We start from the raw sequence: 22704 nt of genomic DNA on the forward strand, positions 1-22704 counted from the left end.
CTGCATCGGGAACAACGCCGCCCAATTACGAGCTGCAACCGAATCAATGCGAAATCCATCGACCAGAAAATCAAGCTAATCAAACGCTTCTCTTTGTGCAACAGTTATTTGAAAGCTCGTCACACAACCAATGTATGTTGAAGCAAAGCCTGCGAGATATGATAACGAAGACATCATACCTCTATACATCGAGGAAATTCGGCCGTAGCAAGCAGTGCTTACTATGATCGCAAATTTTACACAGACAAAAAGCGTACATTGAACAATTGGGCGAATCTAAAAGCATGGCTTTGGACAGGTTTCTGTAACTAGAGAAAAGATTTGCAAAAAACGAGCAGCTACGGCATGATTATGGCATTTTCGTGACAGAGTATCTGAAGACTGGGCATATGAAAAAGGTAAAAGAGATAAATTCAACCATGGGCGCCCCTAAATTCTATTTCTCACATCACTCGATGCTTAAACCTGACAGCAGCATCACAAAACTTTTAACTGTGTTTTAAGAATTTGCCAGTAAATCAATGGTTCTTAACACTCGTCGCTCGAATACTCCGAGTGTACGCAGGCCCTCCTCGAGCTATATCCATGTCTCGTGCCCGTAAAGGACAACCGGTCTAATGAGCGTCATGTACAGGTTACACTTCGTGCGTGGGCTAAGTCTTCTCGACCGCAGTTGCTTGTGGAGTTCAAAGTAGGCACGACCTCAGCTGATCAGCTCGTCGCCGGATCTCACGGTTGGTGTTATTGTCAGCGGTCACCAGTGAGCCGAGATAGACAAAGTCTTTAAGCCTCAAACAAGTGGTTCTGCGCGCGATATGATTAGTTTTAGTTTAAAATTTGGGAAGTCAGTGAACTATAACAAAATATTTCTAGTCATCCGAAGGTGGAAAAACGAAAAGCTGGAGTTTCATCAGACTGCGCAGGCTGATTAGTCATTAAACCTCTCATATGTTAATTATGAAAAATTAAAACTTACACGCAAATTCGATCATTCCTTTTGTTTCTAAGAATTAAAGGCATTTTAATGAACTGTCACGTAAGAAACGACAGAAAAGCTTGTTTCTCACAACAAAAATAAAGAAAAACTGCATTCGAAGTAGTGATGTAAGTTTCTCGACCTTTTCCACGGTAGGTTGATTAATATCGACCAAATTAGTCGACTAGACAGTGTTTTGAATAGGTTTGTTCCTTTCTCGACTTTTTCCCCAACTAAGTCGACTAAGTAAGGTCAACTCGAACAATCGAACTTGCAGTGGTGTAGTTGTAAGTTGAGCGAGGTCGACCGGAAAATCTATTGGTGGCTTATTGGCAACCATAAACAAGTTTCATTCGGACTTCATAATCTCTTCAATAGTTCTTTATGAAAAAATCATCGAAACTGTCTCACCATTAATCGATTTTCGTTTTCTTTCTTTTTTCAGATGTCGACCCGGCTGGCGGGGTCCGCTGTGCAACGAGTGCATGGTCTATCCGGGCTGCCGGCACGGTTCCTGCAACGGCAGCGCCTGGCAGTGCATCTGTGATACCAACTGGGGCGGGATTCTGTGCGATCAAGGTAAGTCGAAACAACCGAAAACCTATCGCTCGCTAACGATAATAATTAGTCCGCCGATTACAGGGGGGATTAAACAAGGGGGAATTAGCGAGCGATTGAAAACAATGAGCGAACAAATGAACGAACTTCAATTACGCCTTATCACGATCAATTGGGGGCTTAGCGAAGTTTTCGGGCGGTTCCGTATTTTTTTGGTGCGGTCCCCATTTTCGGCTTATGATTCAATAATCGCCCAAACTCATTAAGCTGAGAAATTGGTTGAGTTTTGATCAAGAGCGTACGGTGGTAGCGCAAAAGCTCACGCTTTGTTTGGTTGTGAGAAAACTGTATTGAGGAGGTACCCGAGGCACGGGGGAATTGAGTGATTAAAGAAATCTCCCGGTAATTTCGTCTTTGTGTGCGATAAATCGATTAATGAGAGTTGATCGGATCGGTTTTCCGTACCATTTTTTTTATTATTTCGACGGTAAAATTGACTCTCGAAGGCAAACAATATCCGACGAGGGGTGCGCAAGAGTTATCGAGTCGTTATTGTTCCGTACCCCGGTCGAACGAGGGCCACGGGGAAGATTTATGGCTGATCCCATTAATGGCTGTTTCTCTCGAAGTTTTGCGGGTAAACGAAAGGGAGATGTGATCGATGCTAACCCTTTTTTTTTGTAGAGCAGCAGCACCCCTTCGGGATTCTGACGGACGTTTTGTCACCGCCCGGTCGATTGTCCGTCCGTCCGTTTCAGCCTGATGCGCAACGTCACTCACTTTGGACGCGCAAGTGTTCGTTTTTGGCACTTACGGCTGACTCTGTCTGGGGTATCATCTTACAGGGTGCATAAATCTCGGGCACCCGCATTTTGAGTGTTGTCAACCCTACCCCAACAAAGGTTTCTTCCTTTTTGTTGAACCGACACACACCGGTCGGTTAAATTTTTCGGTTCAGTACCTCACTGACTGACAAGAACAGGACCGGGCCTCGAGGCGTGTAAATGATCCCTTGGAAGAAATTCAGTCACCCCAGCGAGCGGCGCGGCTGTTCTAACCCTGACTGATGGGGTCCGTAATGTGGTGGGTGTCACTTACATCGGCTTTGAATCCAGATTTTGACAGTTGTGAACCCTTTCACTCACAACAACATATCCATGTTTCATCCAAAGCAGGCGGTGACAGGATGGCGTTGGCCATTAACGACGAAAGCAATAGCTCCAAGCCGAAGGAACAATAAACTTTAATTCCACCTTAAACGGAGATTTTTTTTCTTTAAATGCAACACACACAAACACAAAATGAGAGATCTAAATCAACAACAACCTTATAGGAAAAAATATCGGTTTTGGTCCGCCACAGCCTACTACAGTGCGCCTTCCACCAAATCAATCCATTATTGGAAGTAATTTCGAAAGATTCCGGGCCGATACAAAAACGGGGAAGGAAATTAAGCTGGCCTGGCTCAGACGCCCTCAACCCTGCTCCAAGATACCTTTTTTTTGTTGCTTCGTTCGAACGTTATTATCGAACTTCCAGCGGGTAATCATCAATAGCATCATCATCATCATATTCGATTTATAAAGCCCCCGTTGTTGCTGCTGCTGCCGTTTGTTATGTTGTTACTGGTTGCGTTGCGAGAGACTCATTCGATTTATTGCCCGCTGCACTCGTTTCGTATGGATCGATCGGGCCAGGTTCGCCGTCGTCGTCTTTGTTTGGAAAAGCATTTCCGGTGAAATTTTTAATTCCAACGGATGAACGATGCCCTTCGATGACCCCCGCTTGGTTAAGTCTGGAAAAGGGTTCCGTTGTTTGGGTCCTTTTTTGTGGTTTATGATGTGTGCTTCCGTTTATCATCTCTTCGAAAAATTATCCACACCTTTTTTTTAATGACTTTTTTTTCAATTAGTATGAAAACTAGTTGAAAAAGGATTCCGATGAAAAATTTGTTTCTGTGTTCTCCGGTAGAAAGACGGATTGACACAGGAGCGCAGATTTTCAAGGCTGCTGCTACAAAAAAGAATGTTTTTGATTCGGCCTCTGGTAGAAAGACGGATTGACCCAGAAAGCGTAGATTTTAAGGCTGCTGTCACGAACAAGGACAGAAAGCGCAGATTGTCAATGCAGCTGCAACGAAAAATGTGTGTCTGATTCGGCCTCCGGTAGAAAGACGGATTGGCACAAGGAGCGCAGATTTTTAAGGCTGCTGCTTCTGATTGTGTGTGGTGATTTGGTCTAGGTGCAGATTTTTAAGGCTGATGATTGTTTGTTGTGATTTGGCCTTCTAGTGGAAAAAGACGGATTGGCCTAGGAAGCGCAGATTTTAAAGGTTGCTGCTGCTGATTGTTTGTTTTGATTTGGCTCTGATTCCGAATTTTTTGGCCGAATTGTTTGTTTCTGATTCGGCCTCCTGTTGAAAGACGGATTAACACAGGTAGCGCAGATTGTCAATAATGCTGCTACAAAAAATATTTTTAATTCGCCTTCCGGTAGAAAGACGGATTGGCACAGGGAGCGCAGATTTTCAAGGCTGCTGCTACGAAAAAAAAAAGTTTATGATTGAGTCTCTGGTAGAAAGACGGATTGACACAGGGAGCACATATTTTGAAGGCTGCTGCTGCTGATTGTTTGTTGTGATTTTACCTTCTGGTGTAAAAAGACCGTTTGGCTTAGGAAGCGCAGATGTTTAAGACAGCTTCTGCTGATTGTTTGTTTTGATTTTGCTAGCCGGTGGAAAAATACGGATTGCTCTAGGAAGCACAGATTTAAGGCTGCTGCTGCTAATTGTTTGTTTCGATTTGGTCTTCCGGTGGAAAAAGACGGATTGGCTTAGGAAGCGCAAATTTTTGGCCAACTTCTGCTGATTGTTTGTAGTGTAGACTTGTAGAATTGAGATGAAGTATATTTACGGTAAGAATTGTAAAATCACGACACAGCTGTGCTAAAATCACTTAAATCGCGGATAAGAACAATGTTCGACTGCCGATCAAGCACTTGTCTCTCTGGTTACGCACGAGCTCCCCGAGATCATCACTTGTAACTGTCATCTGCTTCAAATTCAATGAACTCCTTCCGGTGCCCTACTGGATAAGAACAAACATTTTTTATTGCCTTTGTTATTTGAAATTGAGAACACACACCCATCTGTGGCTTGGAATGGATTGATGTTAAGATATCGCAACAAGAAGGGTGCGCAACCCCTTTTATCAGGAAAAATGCGCGCACCCTTCATGGAACACATTGCGCGAGCGAACCTTCTTTCGAGTGGGAAAACGATATCCTTATACGCAACCCCTCAAAAACGATAATTGTTTTTAATCACAGGCGCACTTGTGTATCTATTTTTTATTCGAATAGTTTTTGAGCACGTGTTCAAGGTTAGTTGAAGTCGTAACTCGTTTTTTCTTCTCGCAATTGTTTCCTAAATCCGGTCAAGTGTCTCTAACCAACTGTTTGATTTCCCAACTGTTTTTTTTTCTTTCACCCCTTTTAGATCTCAACTACTGTGGAACGCACGAACCCTGCATGCACGGCGGAACCTGTGAGAACACCGCTCCGGATCAGTACCGGTGCACCTGTGCCGAAGGTCTATCCGGAACACGGTGTGAAATCGTTGAACACCCCTGTGCTCCGCAGCCCTGCCGGAACGGGGGCACCTGCACCCTGACCGCTGGGTCTGGTTCGGGCGCTTCGGCAGCCGCGGCAGATGGTGCCAGTTCCGAGGATCGTTCCGAAAGTACGACGCTGCTGCCGATGTTTGTGAGGGGGATGCGAGGCATGAGCTCGATGGGAAAACCTTTTGGGCGAAGTGCCGCCGGGAGTGATTCCGCGATTTCCGGCAGCCCCAAGGAGCTGATGTCGGCTCTGGGGAGAAGCCATCCGCTGGTGCCGTCCGCGCAACCCATCAAGGACTTTGTGTGCAGCTGCGCGCCCGGATGGACCGGGCCGACCTGTGAAATAAGTGAGAATTCTCGTTTTTTTGGTATAAAACAACGATCTAAATCTGCGTTGCATAAACTCAAATAATTCTAAGAAAATTCGCCAATTCTAAGAATATTCGTCAAAATTGTCAAAATTGTCAAAAATTATCAAAATTGTCAAAATTGTCAAAATTGTCCAAATTGTCAAAATTGTCAAAATTGTCAAAATTGTCAAAATTGTCAAAATTGTCAAAATTGTCAAAATTGTCAAAATTGTCAAAATTGTCAAAATTGTCAAAATTGTCAAAATTGTCAAAATTGTCAAAATGGTCAAAATTGTCAAAATGGTCAAAATTGTCAAAATTGTCAAAATTGTCGAAATTATCAAAGTTGTCAACATTGTCAAAATTGTCAACATTGTCAACATTGTCGAAATTGTCAAAATTGTCAAAATTGTCAAAATTGTCAAAATTGTCAAAATTGTCAAAATTGTCAAAATTGTCAAAATTGTCAAAATTGTCAAAATTGTCAAAATTGTCAAAATTGTCAAAATTGTCAAAATTGTCAAAATTGTCAAAATTGTCAAAATTGTCAAAATTGTCAAAATTGTCAAAATTGTCAAAATTGTCAAAATTGTCAAAATTGTCAAAATTGTCAAAATTGTCAAAATTGTCAAAAAAGTCAAAATTGTCAAAATTGTCAAAATTGTCAAAATTGTCAAAATTGTCAAAATTGTCAAAATTGTCAAAATTGTCAAAGTTGTCAAAGTTGTCAAAATTGTCAAAATGTCAAAATTGTCAAAATTGTCAAAATTGTCAAAATTATCAAAATTGTCAAAATTTTCAAAATTGTCAAAATTGTCAAAATTGTCAAAATTGTCAAAATTGTCAAAATTGTCAAAATTGTCAAAATTGTCAAAATTGTCAAAATTGTCAAAATTGTCAAAATTGTCAAAATTGTCAAAATTGTCAAAATTGTCAAAATTGTCAAAATTGTCAAAATTGTCAAAATTGTCAAAATTGTCAAAATTGTCAAAATTGTCAAAATTGTCAAAATTGTCAAAATTGTCAAAATTGTCAAAATTGTCAAAATTGTCAAAATTGTCAAAATTGTCAAAATTGTCAAAATTGTCAAAATTGTCAAAATTGTCAAAATTGTCAAAATTGTCAAAATTGTCAAAATTGTCAAAATTGTCAAAATTGTCAAAATTGTCAAAATTGTCAAAATTGTCAAAATTGTCAAAATTGTCAAAATTGTCAAAATTGTCAAAATTGTCAAAATTGTCAAAATTGTCAAAATTGTCAAAATTGTCAAAATTGTCAAAATTGTCAAAATTGTCAAAATTGTCAAAATTGTCAAAATTGTCAAAATTGTCAAAATTGTCAAAATTGTCAAAATTGTCAAAATTGTCAAAATTGTCAAAATTGTCAAAATTGTCAAAATTGTCAAAATTGTCAAAATTGTCAAAATTGTCAAAATTGTCAAAATTGTCAAAATTGTCAAAATTGTCAAAATTGTCAAAATTGTCAAAATTGTCAAAATTGTCAAAATTGTCAAAATTGTCAAAATTGTCAAAATTTTCAAAATTTTCAAAATTGTCAAAATTGTCAAAATTGTCAAAATTGTCAAAATTGTAAAAATTGTCAAAATTGTCAAAATTGTCAAAATTGACAAAATTGTCAAAATTGTCAAAATTGACAAAATTGTCAAAAATGTCAAAATTGTCAAAATTGTCAAAATTGTCAATATTCTCAAAATTTTAAAACTTGTCAAAATTGTCAAAATTTTCAAAATTATCAAAATTTTCAAAATTTTCAAAATTTTCAAAATTTTCAAAATTTTCAAAATTTTCAAAATTTTCAAAATTTTCAAAATTTTCAAAATTTTCAAAATTTTCAAAAATTTTCAAAATTTTCAAAATTTTCAAAATTTTTAAAACTTTCAAAATTTTCAAAATTTTCAAAATTCTCTAATTTTTCAAAATTTTCTAAATTTTCAAAATTGTCAAAATTTTCAAAATTGTCAAATTTTCAAAATTGTCAAAATCGTCAAAATTGTCAAAATTTTCGAAAATGTCAAAACTGTCAAAATTATCAAAATTTTCAAAATTGTTAGAAACTTTAATGATACGATCGATTGGACAGGATTTAGACTCAGGTAAAGGCAACTTGATCAGCCTAAGATCCGGTTCGAAGGACCAAACAAGGTGATTTACTCCATCATTCGTGTAGGGCAAACAATCGTTAAACTACGACGAAATTTCCGAAAACTCTAATTTGTGTTGAACTACCGAGAAGCTATGGTTCACAATTTCCCTTTATTCTAGGTATCAGAATGGGGGTAGGCTCAATAGCGGCACGTTATCCAAACATACGGGAAAATTGTGCCTACGCACGCATTGCGTTTTTTCCGCGCTTAATTCTTTAATCATCGTATGTACGTTCATTACGCACAATACCACACACGCACAGGCATTGAGACCCCATCAACTGCTAATTGAGCTCCTTTTAATCCGAATCCAATTGCCGATGGGCTCCGGACTGGTGGGAGAAAGAATTTTTGTTGTTGTTCCACCCGTTCAAACATTTAGGAAAAAAGAAATGGGAACAAAGCTAATCGTTTAGCTTTCTCATGGATGCGATGGTGAAAGGCGTTTTCGTCCCTCCCGGGTCCCATGCGTGCCTCCCCGCAGGAAGTATTCAAAATATTTGAGAAATGATCACTCTTTTTGAGCTGCTCCGGTGAAAATGACTAATGATGGCCGTTTTCCTTTGCTCTCGGTACCGGTTGTGACAAATCGCTCTTTTGAAGACATACGTAGTAGGTACACATTAATGTCACTAGGAACGGGGACAACTCAATCGGGACCGTTGCGTTGTGCCGCTAATCAGGTTTCGGTTTGTGGGATTTGGTGATTCAAAAGAAATTAGGATGTTTGGTGGTGCGTTTTGATGACTTCTTGACAGCTGTCATCCATGAGGAAACTGATGAATCTGGTTCTTGTCTGGATGAAAAACGTGGCTCGCATTTGAGGCACAATGCTTTCTTTTCCGTTGACCTCAAAGCTCGGAAGCATAAAAAATTTAGGTAGAGATTCATTCTAGAACTACAGCTAACGAATTTTACAATAGTTATTCGGCACAATACTCGAAACTGGCTGCTGGAACCGTCTGTCAAAACCTTCAACAACAACAAAAAAAAACAAATCCCAATCTCTTCAGCAAATAATCCCCGGCTTTTGACGCCCCAACGTTCTAGAATAAAGCCGCTAAAATCCAGCCAAATCCAACCACCTAACCGAGCATCAACGGCCAGTGCTGATCGGCTTTCTGACACCTTCTTTGATCTAATCTTGGCTCGATCGATTCATTATCTGCTCCAAGTCCAAGTATTGGAAGACGGAGGAGCGGTGGAGGCAGAACTCTCCATTGCTTGGGTTTTCTTTTGAGCAGCTTCTCCGCCAGAGTCTTAAATCAAACTTTGCGTATCCCCAACCCAAAATGTGTCGATAAAAAAACCTAGCCTAGCCTAGGGAATCGGGGGTAAAATTATCGGGAACCAATTGATGAGCGTGACAAATCGGGGTGCGCGCTCGAAAACCCATTCGTGCCGGTTTTGGCTCCGTAATTAGTCGGTTTGTTCCGGCCCCGAGCTCTCCTAATTCTGATCATGGAAGTTCCTTAGCTTTAGGATTTAGGATGCCGAGGGAAGGGAGGCAGTAATTGATCAATCAAATTTACCTTGTCTTATGCCGAGTTTTTCTTCCTTTTTTCCCAAACAGATATTGACGAATGTGCCGAGGGTCCCTGCGAAAACGGAGGAACCTGCATCGATATGGTTGGTCGGTTCCGTTGCGAGTGTCCACCCCAGTGGACCGGCGAAGCTTGCAGCATTGGTAAGTTCTTAAAACTACAAACGTTTTCAAAATGGTCGTAATAATTTTTTAATCTTTTCATGACAGATGTCGACGAATGTGAGTCCAACGTAGCCTCCGGGCTAGGGCCCTGCATCAATGCCAAATCCTGCCGGAATCTGCCTGGTTCGTTCCAGTGTAGCTGCCTGGAGGGCTGGGGTGGTCCAACCTGTGTCCAGAATTTGGACGACTGCGTGGGCAAGTGCAAAAATGGGGCCACCTGCATCGATCGGGTCAACGACTACCACTGCGCCTGTGCCGTCGGATATACCGGTAAGTTCAATCGCAAATCAATCGTGTGTCGTTTAGCACCGTTTAGTGCCTGCCGCGGATCATTCATTCCAACCTGGAAGGGATGGTAGTGCTGGTGATTGATTGAGACGCCGATTCAGAGGCGTGATCGTGTCGCGTCCAAGGTTGGAGCTCCTGGCAGACCAACCTTGATTGATCAGCGCCTTGCGTGCACGATTCGATTCCAATTTGAACAATTTATTGAATTGGAAGGCGTTAATGAGGGCTTTGAGGAATCAATCATGTTTTGGGGAACGGCGGCACCTTGTTGGACCGATCTGTACTGATCTTGATGATAAACACTTTCTTTTGTTTTTTTTTCTCTCATTTTTATTGCTCCAGGTCGCGACTGCAGTACCGATATTAACGAGTGTGCCAACGTTCCCTGCCGGAATGGGGGCGAATGTGTCGATCTGATTGGGAACTTCAAATGCATCTGCCCGCTCGGATACTCGGGAACGCTGTGTGAGGTAAGTTGATTTACTTTTAAAATTTTTTTTTTTTATTTTCTAAGTGAGATGTTCGGAAGATGAAGTCTCATGTGCAGGCGCGGTCCTAGAGATCGCTCTTGGGAGAGGGGGGTTTGTTTCTACAAATTTAAAAAAATCAATAAGTAAAAAGAACTTTTATAGCTAGTGAGAAAAACGTTCATTTTGGAATAGTGAGGGGGTGAGGGATGCTGTAAACTGCCTCTTCTCCATCAAATTGATCTCATTAAACTTAATAAAATTAATTAAAAGAAGAAATGTAAACTTTTTTAACCCATTTTCTACATAACTTTTTTCGATATCCTTTGATAAAACTTCAATCAACGAATCTTTCATTTTCCATGCGAGTTTTTTTTTTGATAAAATGATGATTTTAGAATTTTGTACACCTGGGAGTTGAAAAAATATCGACTTATGAGCTCATTGAAAAATCTCTCGTTGTAAATGTCATTAATGAAATGAAAATAGCACACTTGTTGTGAATAGCAGAAAATTTAAAGACATTTTTCAATTATTTATTTTGATAGATCTTCTTCCCACAGAGAAATTTAATGATTCCATTTTGCGTTTGAAAACGCTTATATTTGAGTTAAATTTTTGAGCTAATAATAGCTTTGGTTTTAAAAAGGATTTTAAAATTCTTTTTTTTTATATTATGTTAAATTTTTCTGATTTGTTATTCAGAAATATCATGCTTTTTTTTTATCAATTCTGTAATTCATTTCTCATTGTGAATTGTCATCGAAATAGAATTTTTCCAAATCCCAACTTAATTCTGAAATAAAATTATGAAATGTGGCTCTGAACTCTGGAGCTTTTGCAATTTTGATTTTATTGATTTGCTTTTGAATTTGAAGCTCTCATTCAAGATTTTTAAAATTTCAAACGAATGAAATGAAATGAATTCACTGAAATTGTAATAAAATCGCACTTTTGGTTTTTTTTGTTTGCTAAATGATTAAAAAGATGTTGTGTTAAGATTCCGTAATGATGACACCTGTTTTTACATACGCGTGGCATTCGCTATAGCTAAGAGAAGCAGAAAAAAAATCAATTGAAACGAGAAAATGGTCCATTTTACCAAAAATCTTCATTTTCGAAGTCTCAAAAAACTTAGTTTCATTTAGTTTTTTGTTCTGAACAAAAAAAATGTAGCCTTAAATTTTATCAAGATGTCGGATTGTTTTTTTAGTAAAAAAATTTAACCGATGTTGGTTTATAATGAGCACAAGTTGTTTGAAATTAAAAAAAAACAACATTTGTGAATTTTTCAGCGAAAAAAAAATTGGATTCTAGAATTGTCTAAAGCATTGTATCTCTAAAGCAAGAAAATCTAAACAAAATAAGGAACCTTAAAAAAAGAATAGTTAATAGATTTAAAATCAGTTTTGAGTTCTTATGTTCTTCTGACAAAATACCATAAGCTACAGCTAAGAAAAACATGAAAAACTGGAAAAGGACCAACTTTTCGTAAAAATTCAGTAAAAATGATCATTTTGGTAGCGTCTGAAATCTTTGGTCCATGTTTTTTTCGGAGTAAAATAGCTTTTGACAGTTATGTCTGCAACTTATACCTATTCTTGATAAATTTAAAAAAAATCGTAGTTAGAAAAGAAGAAATAAAAAGGCCGATTTAAAAGCAAGATTGGGAAAACCGCCAACAAATCGACAAACATGTTCAATATTTTTGCAACCGAAAAAAAATACTGCAATTGAGTAACTAAGCCCATGTGGTATGCAATTATTGAAAAATTTAATAAAGTTTCCTTAACGATAAAGTTTATCGTAGAACTAAAGTGGTATGTAATCATAAAACTTAACTTCTGTGAGTTTATGAGCGAAAAAATTATATACTTTATATTGTAAAATACTTTCTGTTGATGGCGTTTATAAAACCAAAGATTTGCTGTTGCATAAAAACGCTTGTAGTTAGATGTCGTTGACATTTATGTGTCCTCGGTGACTTTCGATTTATTTCCTAAAACTTAAAACTCGGTTGGAAAAAATAATTTATTTTTAATTTAATAGAACAACTTACGCCATAGATACCTTCCAACGTTGCAATTGCACACACAAATACGCAAATCCCAAATCTTGTAGTTATTATAATTCTTTACTAGTACACGACACATTAAAAACCTAGGCTAGCTACTTTACTTTATTTCTACTTTATTTCTCACGGGACCGTTTCGTACCTTAATGACAGACATTAGACTGAGTCGATTTGGGGTAATTTCTTAGTTTCTCAAACCCTGGGGTCTTTAAAGCTTCCTTTTGATCCAAAACTATTATGGTGGGTGCTTATGGTTTTTGTGCCAAGTTATAAATTTCTTAAAGGAAATTTTCCGCTAGACAACTTTGTCGAAGACTGTAACTGTAAAAAAGTTATTGGGTGTTGAATGGGGAAATGTCATTTGACATTGAAAAATAATAAATTCAGTTGACATCACTGCTGGATGCCAAGAGAGGTATTGTATGACTACTTTTCATGCAATACTTCGCGAGGCTTCAACAGTGATGTCAATTGAATTCATTGTTTATCAATGCCAAAAGACATACTCCTATTAAACAGGTGATAACTTTTTTCCCTAATAAGATACGAAGTTAAGGTTTTAACAAAGTTGTTCAGCAGAAAATTTCCTTTTAGATTAGCACTGAATAAATTAGCACTAAAATCATCATCAAGCTCGGTTCTACAGAAGAAATAAAATTATGTTGATTTTTTAGTACAAAATATTCGATTTTCCCATACCAACCTAAAAAATCAAATTTACTCATGTAAACGTTACTTAAAAATTCTGCAAAAAATCATGGATGAGTTTTGCACTAAAATGAAGCTTTTTGGACCCCAGGGTTTGAGGAATTCCAAAATGACTCCAAATCGACTCAGTCTAATGTGACATCCAAAACACACAACAATCATATCACAGCTCGGTTTCTTTAGGTATCATAGGAATATCTGGTATTCTGGCAACCCTGTCTGGCTGCACTGTTCCACTGGTGCATGATCATAACCCGAAGTACCTCCGACGTCTGCTACTGGCTGGATTTGTTCCGGCCAAGGTTGCCTAAATAAATTCTGTGTTTTTGACACACAAAAAAATCTCGAATTTTTTTAACCGAAAATTCTGTGACGATTTTCAGTGACGCTATGTAAATCAACATGACCTTGTTTTCATATTATGAATAGGAGTCAGAAATAGAAAATCAAAAGTGCTTTAAAAATTAAAAATTTTGGAAATCTGTATAAAATTTAGAAGATCTGTGAATTTTGTGAAAATTCTAAGAATTCGGTGATCTATGACACAGATTCTGTGACGATATTTTGCTCAAAATTTTGTGATAATAAAGATTTTTCTGTGATTTCGGCAACCTTGGTTCCGGCTCGACCATTCGACGGCTTATCGGTTCCCAAAAGAAACGATTCCAGATCCCAATCAACGACCCTATAGAAAAACAAACGTTGGTTCGTTGTTTCTCAAGAATTTCTGCAAAGCTATTTTTTCACTCATCCTGTCGGGCCGTCGGTATTCATGTAAGCTGGTTCTACCTTCCGCTTTGTTCGGATTGGTCATGACCCGCCGTGGCAGGATATTGTCGCCTTCAACTCTACCGTTTTCTAGGAGTTGGGAATCAACCTGTATACACATCTCAGGTGGCGATGGAAATCCCGTGCTAAGTGTTAGTATTTTTTTTTTTGTAAACATTGAAACCATGACAATTCGTGACGTCAGTTGCATTTCCATACAAACAACCAACAGCGAAAACTATAGAGACAAAAATCATTGCCAACTGCTGTTTACGATTCTCGCCTAGGATACATAAACATCCTGGCAAGTTACGTAGGCTTTGTTTACCTTTTTACTTCTTGAATAACGAGTTCTGTATTAGTGTGCGTGTTTCTTCATCATCTTCTTTGTACCACATTGGTTGGGAATAGTTAACGTCCGATTCGTGCTAACCGACTTTTATTCGCTCACCTGCAATCAGCTGAAACGGAGTGGTCCAGTCCTTTACGGGCAACAGATTTTAGATGAACGGAACGGCACGAAACTGGAACTAAAACGAACATTGCCGTACAACTCAGCGCCTTTCCTGGTCACGATGTTGTTTTGTTTTGTTTACTTTTCTGTTTGCGCGGGTTTGACATTCCACACTCTTAATTCTAAACACTGAATATTGGCTCGAATTAACCCAATCACTACACGCTCAAAATTGAACAAGCTAAAACACTAAATTATAACGCTACAACCTGAACGATTTACCAATCACAACAGTTCTAAATTCACTGTGGCACAATTATAAACACATTTGATACACTTTAGCTAAAGAGTATTTGAACAATGTAGAGCAAGTTTAAACAAAAACAAGAGCAGGAATTTCACTATTTAAAACCCCATTTTACCAACTTAAATTTTAAAAAAATGGAATCAATGTTTTATTCATTTAACTCTCAAATTTTGCGCTTTTATATTTAAAAACAAAATTTTAACATACATTTTCTTTGTCACATAATTAACAGAAAATTTGATTTAAGACACAAATCGATGTAGAATTAGATCCTTTCATGATCAGAACAAAACAACTTTGAGGTTTTAAGCGTTTCTGACAAGTTTAAAATTATAAACAATTTAGGTTAGTGTCTTTTATCAGGTTATCGAAACATGGTGCTGAGATGTTCGGAAGATCAGGTCTGATGTGACATAATCAGATCTTCTAACTAAAGCAATCTTGTCCGATTTTCCTGCGAACGTCGTCGGTCAGCCTTCGCGATTGCGAAGATAATTTCTTGCGGCAAGTCAACTTGTAATTGAAATCAAAACACCACAAATCTCATGAATAAAAATATCGCTAAACGGTTTCAAAATGTCCCTTAGAATGCCACAATCGGCCAACAGCATCGCAGAGCGAAGAGACTTGAAATATTTTCGAAGAACAACAACGCGCCATTCGGTGGAAAACCTGTTCTCGCGTGAAGGTATCCGTGCTTCAACCTGCTGCCATCAACCAACGAACGTTTTGCGCTAGGTCGTCTGGCTGTGGCACTTGGCACTACTGGGGCTCAGAGAGAAATCTGCGCAGCGATCCTTCATGAAGAAATGCGGACAACCTAACAAACAAACGGATTCAGCTTTGGCCCTCGTCCTCCTACTCCTCGTGGCCGTCCATCCGCCTCTTTGAATGGATGACTGACTGAATGACAGACTGCGCCGCGGCTGAATGACGGACAACTGTAAGCGGTCGGAGGATCATAAGTTGAAAAAAAAAAATCGAACAAACTAGTTACAGGCAACAGATTCACATAGGGGGCCAGCAGCAGTAGTAAAACGGGCACTTAAAACATGCTGCCGTTTGTTTAAGAAACCCCTCCCCTACGCTGCCTCTTCTTGGCTGTGATGGCCTTTCCCATGTGCCAATCGTCATATCAGCCCGCTCTAAGGGCTCAAGTACTCGCGGTCCGACATGTTTGCATTTTTATCAAACTACACCGAATGGAAGCAGCTTTTCCATCGGTGCGCAGCTGTCAGAATTGTGTATATGATATCACCGGAGGAAAGACACTTGTTAAACGAGCTGTTATGTAGTTTGATATTTTCAATTGCATATCAACTGATCGCCATCTTGTAACAAGCTGTCAAAAGTAGGGCAGCTGATTCCTGGACAGAAGACACAAAAACAATCAACACTCCGACACATTAACGGTCATTCTCTCTCTATCACTCGCTAATCCCTAAGTCGCCAGAGTGATGATCATCAAAATTCCTCAAATCGAAAGAAAGTCGCATCAATCTGCGCAATATTTCAACAGTCAACAGCTCTTGTCAAATTATGTTCGAGTGCGATAAATCACACCAGCAACGATTTCGAAACCGATTCCGCCTCCGTCTCTTTGGCCGTCCGGGAACGCCTACGCCAAGTCTCCTCTTTCAAGCGGAGTTTTAGTTTTACATACCTACTTATGCGCGTGGACATTAGACGCATTGATGATCGTTCGCGACAGAAACATCCGAAGCCGCCGAAATGAGTTTCAAAAGAGCCGTTTATCACCGCACCATGTAGCAATTGGCTGACTCGCCCGCGCATCTTGACACCCAAACGCCCAACTTTGACAGATGTCACCCCGAACGCTCTTTCTCCGATCCGAACGCTCATATTGTAATTTGTCTGCGATTTTGCATCACAATAGGGCGGATAATTGTGTGTGATTTTTTCTTCTTCTCGCAACACCATCTCTCTGGATCTTTTCACGCATCCGCACCACAATGGCTTACGGTTGTAAATGGGTGACAAATGGGTGTCAATTTGGTCCGTCGTTGCTCGAAGAAGGGCTGCACTGATGAATGGCTTTCGGCGGAAAAAAAAGGAAGACATTGTAGCAACTTCTGTTCAATGGGCGTTGGCCTCCGAAGACGGTAATAGATGCCCACTTGAAGATGTTAATATGCGACTGGCTTAAGCGGATTCATTTTCACAAAATAAAATATTTGAAATCTTTGAGAAATCAACTTTGAAAAACCTATTCAATTCTGAACAATGGAACATATCAATTGATCTTGAATCTAAAATCTGAAACAACAACAAACTCTTGAAATCAGGAAACCTTAATCTGAATCTGAAATCTGAATCAGGGATCTAAATCTGAAATCTGAATCTGAAATCTGAATCTGAAATCTGAAATCTGAAATCTGAAATCTGAAATCTGAAATCTGAAATCTGAAATCTGAAATCTGAAATCTGAAATCTGAAATCTGAAATCTGAAATCTGAAATCTGAAATCTGAAATCTGAAATCTGAAATCTGAAATCTGAAATCTGAAATCTGAAATCTGAAATCTGAAATCTGAAATCTGAAATCTGAAATCTGAAATCTGAAATCTGAAATCTGAAATCTGAAATCTGAAATCTGAAATCTGAAATCTGAAATCTGAAATCTGAAATCTGAAATCTGAATCTGAAATCTGAATCTGAAATCTGAATCTGAAATCTGAATCTGAAATCTGAATCTGAAATCTGAATCTGAAATCTGAATCTGAAATCTGAATCTGAAATCTGAATCTGAAATCTGAATCTGAAATCTGAATCTGAAATCTGAATCTGAAATCTGAATCTGAAATCTGAATCTGAAATCTGAATCTGAAATCTGAATCTGAAATCTGAATCTGAAATCTGAATCTGAAATCTGAATCTGAAATCTGAATCTGAAATCTGAATCTGAAATCTGAATCTGAAATCTGAATCTGAAATCTGAATCTGAAATCTGAATCTGAAATCTGAATCTGAAATCTGAATCTGAATCTGAAATCTGAATCTGAAATCTGAATCTGAATCTGAAATCTGAATCTGAAATCTGAATCTGAAATCTGAATCTGAAATCTGAATCTGAAATCTGAATCTGAAATCTGAATCTGAAATCTGAATCTGAAATCTGAATCTGAAATCTGAATCTGAAATCTGAATCTGAAATCTGAATCTGAAATCTGAATCTGAAATCTGAATCTGAAATCTGAATCTGAAATCTGAATCTGAAATCTGAATCTGAAATCTGAATCTGAAATCTGAATCTGAAATCTGAATCTGAAATCTGAATCTGAAATCTGAATCTGAAATCTGAATCTGAAATCTGAATCTGAAATCTGAATCTGAAATCTGAATCTGAAATCTGAATCTGAAATCTGAATCTGAAATCTGAATCTGAAATCTGAATCTGAAATCTGAATCTGAAATCTGAATCTGAAATCTGAATCTGAAATCTGAATCTGAAATCTGAATCTGAAATCTGAATCTGAAATCTGAATCTGAAATCTGAATCTGAAATCTGAATCTGAAATCTGAATTTGAAATCTGAATCTGAAATCTGAATCTGAAATCTGAAATCTGAATCTGAAATCTGAAACTGAAATCTGAATCTGAAATCTGAATCTAAAATCTGAATCTGAAATCTGAAATCTGAATCTGAAATCTGAATCTGAAATCTGAATCTGAAATCTGAATCTGAAATCTGAATCTGAAATCTGAATCTGAAATCTAAATCTGAAATCTGAATCTGAAATCTGAATCTGAAATCTGAATCTGAAATCTGAATCTGAAATCTGAATCTGAAATCTGAATCTGAAATCTGAATCTGAAATCTGAATCTGAAATCTGAATCTGAAATCTAAAATCGGAATCTGAAATCTGAATCTGAAATCTGAATCTGAAATCTGAATCTGAAATCTGAAATCTGAATCTGAATCTGAAGTCTGAATCTGAAATCTGAATCTGAAATCTGAATCTGAAATCTGAATCTGAAATCTGAATCTGAAATCTGAATCTGAAATCTGAATCTGAAATCTGAATCTGAAATCTGAATCTGAAATCTGAATCTGAAATCTGAATCTGAAATCTGAATCTGAAATCTGAATCTGAAATCTGAATCTGAAATCTGAATCTGAAATCTGAATCTGAAATCTGAATCTGAAATCTGAATCTGAAATCTGAATCTGAAATCTGAATCTGAAATCTGAATCTGAAATCTGAATCTGAAATCTGAATCTGAAATCTGAATCTGAAATCTGAATCTGAAATCTGAATCTGAAATCTGAATCTGAAATCTGAATCTGAAATCTGAATCTGAAATCTGAATCTGAAATCTGAATCTGAAATCTGAATCTGAATCTGAAATCTGAATCTGAAATCTGAATCTGAAATCTGAATCTGAAATCTGAATCTGAAATCTGAATCTGAAATCTGAATCTGAAATCTGAATCTGAAATCTGAATCTGAAATCTGAATCTGAAATCTGAATCTGAAATATGAATCTGAAATCTGAATCTGAAATCTGAATCTGAAATCTGAATCTGAAATCTGAATCTGAAATCTGAATCTGAAATCTGAATCTGAAATCTGAATTTGAAATCTGAATCTGAAATCTGAATCTGAAATCTGAATCTGAAATCTGAATCTGAAATCTGAATCTGAAATCTGAATCTGAAATCTGAATCTGAAATCTGAATCTGAAATCTGAATCTGAAATCTGAATCTGAAATCTGAATCTGAAATCTGAATCTGAAATCTGAATCTGAAATCTGAATCTGAAATCTGAATCTGAAATCTGAATCTGAAATCTGAATCTGAAATCTGAATCTGAAATCTGAATCTGAAATCTGAATCTGAAATCTGAATCTGAAATCTGAATCTGAAATCTGAATCTGAAATCTGAATCTGAAATCTGAATCTGAAATCTGAATCTGAAATCTGAATCTGAAATCTGAATCTGAAATCTGAATCTGAAATCTGAATCTGAAATCTGAATCTGAAATCTGAATCTGAAATCTGAATCTGAAATCTGAATCTGAAATCTGAATCTGAAATCTGAATCTGAAATCTGAATCTGAAATCTGAATCTGAAATCTGAATCTGAAATCTGAATCTGAAATCTGAATCTGAAATCTGAATCTGAAATCTGAATCTGAAATCTGAATCTGAAATCTGAATCTGAAATCTGAAATCAGAATCTGAAATCTGAATCTGAAATCTGAATCTGAAATCTGAATCTGAAATCTGAATCTGAAATCTGAATCTGAAATCTGAATCTGAAATCTGAATCTGAAATCTGAATCTGAAATCTGAATCTGAAATCTGAATCTGAAATCTGAATCTGAAATCTAAATCTGAAATCTGAATCTGAAATCTGAATCTGAAATCTGAATCTGAAATCTGAATCTGAAATCTGAATCTGAAATCTGAATCTGAAATCTGAATCTGAAATCTGAATCTGAAATCTGAATCTGAAATCTGAAATCGGAATCTGAAATCTGAATCTGAAATCTGAATCTGAAATCTGAAATCTGAATCTGAATCTGAAGTCTGAATCTGAAATCTGAATCTGAAATCTGAATCTGAAATCTGAATCTGAAATCTGAATCTGAAATCTGAATCTGAAATCTGAAATCTGAATCTGAAATCTGAATCTGAAATCTGAATCTGAAATCTGAATCTGAAATCTGAATCTGAAATCTGAATCTGAAATCTGAATCTGAAATCTGAATCTGAAATCTGAATCTGAAATCTGAATCTGAAATCTGAATCTGAAATCTGAATCTGAAATCTGAATCTGAAATCTGAATCTGAAATCTGAATCTGAAATCTGAATCTGAAATCTGAATCTGAAATCTGAATCTGAAATCTGAATCTGAAATCTGAATCTGAAATCTGAATCTGAAATCTGAATCTGAAATCTGAATCTGAAATCTGAATCTGAAATCTGAATCTGAAATCTGAATCTGAAATCTGAATCTGAAATCTGAATCTGAAATCTGAATCTGAAATCTGAATCTGAAATCTGAATCTGAAATCTGAATCTGAAATCTGAATCTGAAATCTGAATCTGAAATCTGAATCTGAAATCTGAATCTGAAATCTGAATCTGAAATCTGAATCTGAAATCTGAATCTGAAATCTGAATCTGAAATCTGAATCTGAAATCTGAATCTGAAATCTGAATCTGAAATCTGAATCTGAAATCTGAATCTGAAATCTGAATCTGAAATCTGAATCTGAAATCTGAATCTGAAATCTGAATCTGAAATCTGAATCTGAAATCTGAATCTGAAATCTGAATCTGAAATCTGAATCTGAAATCTGAATCTGAAATCTGAATCTGAAATCTGAATCTGAAATCTGAATCTGAAATCTGAATCTGAAATCTGAATCTGAAATCTGAATCTGAAATCTGAATCTGAAATCTGAATCTGAAATCTGAATCTGAAATCTGAATCTGAAATCTGGATCTGAAATCTGAATCTGAAATCTGAATCTGAAATCTGAATCTGAAAGCTGAATCTGAAATCTGGACCTTTCCACAACGATTTGAAATGTCTCCCTCAATCCAGAAATGTTGAGAGACTTCAATGCGTTTTTTGCGACGAACCTTTTTTCTTCAAATCATGAAAGCTATGTCAAAAATCGCGGCGTAATGGACACGCTTTCGGTATATTTAGACGTCAAGGGGGAAGTCGCTTTAACCATTGAAAGCTCGTTACCCAAAGCTCCGGGCAGCGACGGCAGAAACGCGGACTCGGCGGGTGTCTTTTCTTGACTTTTATTTATCCATTTTCTATGACTAACTTCTTCTAAATACCAACCGAGGGCGGCTATCAGGATGAACAAAGATCACCGAAACAACAACAGCCTTCCCCAGCCCCGTTTTTCCGCGTTTATGTCCCGGTGTGCCACCCAAAATATTCTTCTAATTTTAAAAGATTGAAAGGTGGCCAGGATCGGGGAGCTCACGGGGTGTGTACCATCATTGGCAATCGTGAGCGTTCGCGTTGTTGCATGGCTAGTTGTGTTTTGTTCGCAAACAAAAAACCAATCGCCATGAAAGAATCTATTTAGATTAATGGTTACCGAACTTTTGGGACAGTCTTCTCTTTTCGGCGTGTGCGTCTTTTTGTGTTTCTTTGTTTTCCATCCCCATCCCCATCGTTTGATCTTCACGAGATGCGGTTTTTGGGAGGCTGATCTTCAAGAGGCAAACGACAGCTAGAGCTGCTTTTCGGAGCCAAATAGAATGGTACCGGGCACATATCATAATGAAAAGATTATACATGCATGGCCCTTTGAGGAACGAGCTGTTCGTTAACGGGCAGTTTGTTCCCACTCCCGAAAAAGACGACTACTCACGGAACGGGACGTTTCTGGGCACATTCGAAGATCACTGGTGCGAAGCAAACAAGGGAATTATTAATAACTGTTAATAATACATTAGTGGGTTGCGTGCTGGTTGGTTTGCATTCAATCTCAACAACAATCGGGTGGAAGGGCAAGCTTCGTTGGTATAGTTCCGTTTGGTTGCAGCATATTTAGCCAACGATTAACCTTTCCAAATGACTTGGAAGGAGCTAGACTCTGGTAGTGTATCGTTTCTTGTAAAACTGTCAAGATGTTGAAACACTTAAATTTTTTAAATTATCCAAAATGTCGAAATGTTTGAAGCTTATAATTAAATTTGCTTACCTTAGCATAATTGACTTCTTACATCCACTTTTTATCATTGAATCCGAAATGCTTCATCAACATTTTCTTTCGACAGCAATCAAGAAGTTTGGAGATTTATATCGAGCAACACCATCTGGATCACGCTAAAGTTGTCCGATAATTTCTTGATAGTAAAACGAATTTTAAATGTGATTCTTGTCACATTTCATAACCTCCAAGCACAAAATGAACTTTTGAATTTATGTTTCGAGAGTCTTGAAAATTGTCCAGCCAAAAAACAAACAAAACCGTCAACGACGGCCACAGCCTACCAAGTTTCTCGAAATGTTCGAAATGTTGCGAATTGTAGGAGAAATAAGAGATCAATTTTAACATAGGGTTTGTAGTCCCATTTTTCAAAATACAAAGCAAAAACTAGACACATTTAAAAAAAAAAATTAACTGGTGAAAGAAAATCTACTCAGCAACATCCGGAGCTTTTACCCGGTAACGGTAGACAATAAATTAGGAATAAAATTTGGGACCATAAACACTGTTTGTTTACACACTTCCAATCGAGTCGGATTCCACCGCCAAA

General features: G+C 37.4%; 1 protein-coding gene across 1 annotated transcript in view; it reads left to right on the plus strand.

Annotated features, from left to right (window-relative positions):
• LOC129745127 (protein serrate-like) overlaps positions 1-22704 on the plus strand; it is a 140439-nt gene that overhangs the window by 105530 nt on the left and 12205 nt on the right. The window contains exons 8-12 of the mRNA XM_055737993.1: positions 1422-1555; positions 5031-5498; positions 9239-9352; positions 9419-9643; positions 10004-10131. Of these exons, the coding sequence (XP_055593968.1) occupies positions 1422-1555; positions 5031-5498; positions 9239-9352; positions 9419-9643; positions 10004-10131 (1069 nt within the window). The remainder of the gene's footprint in view (positions 1-1421; positions 1556-5030; positions 5499-9238; positions 9353-9418; positions 9644-10003; positions 10132-22704) is intronic.

Source organism: Uranotaenia lowii, chromosome 1 (genome assembly GCF_029784155.1).
Source record: "Uranotaenia lowii strain MFRU-FL chromosome 1, ASM2978415v1, whole genome shotgun sequence".
NCBI lineage: Eukaryota > Metazoa > Arthropoda > Insecta > Diptera > Culicidae > Uranotaenia > Uranotaenia lowii.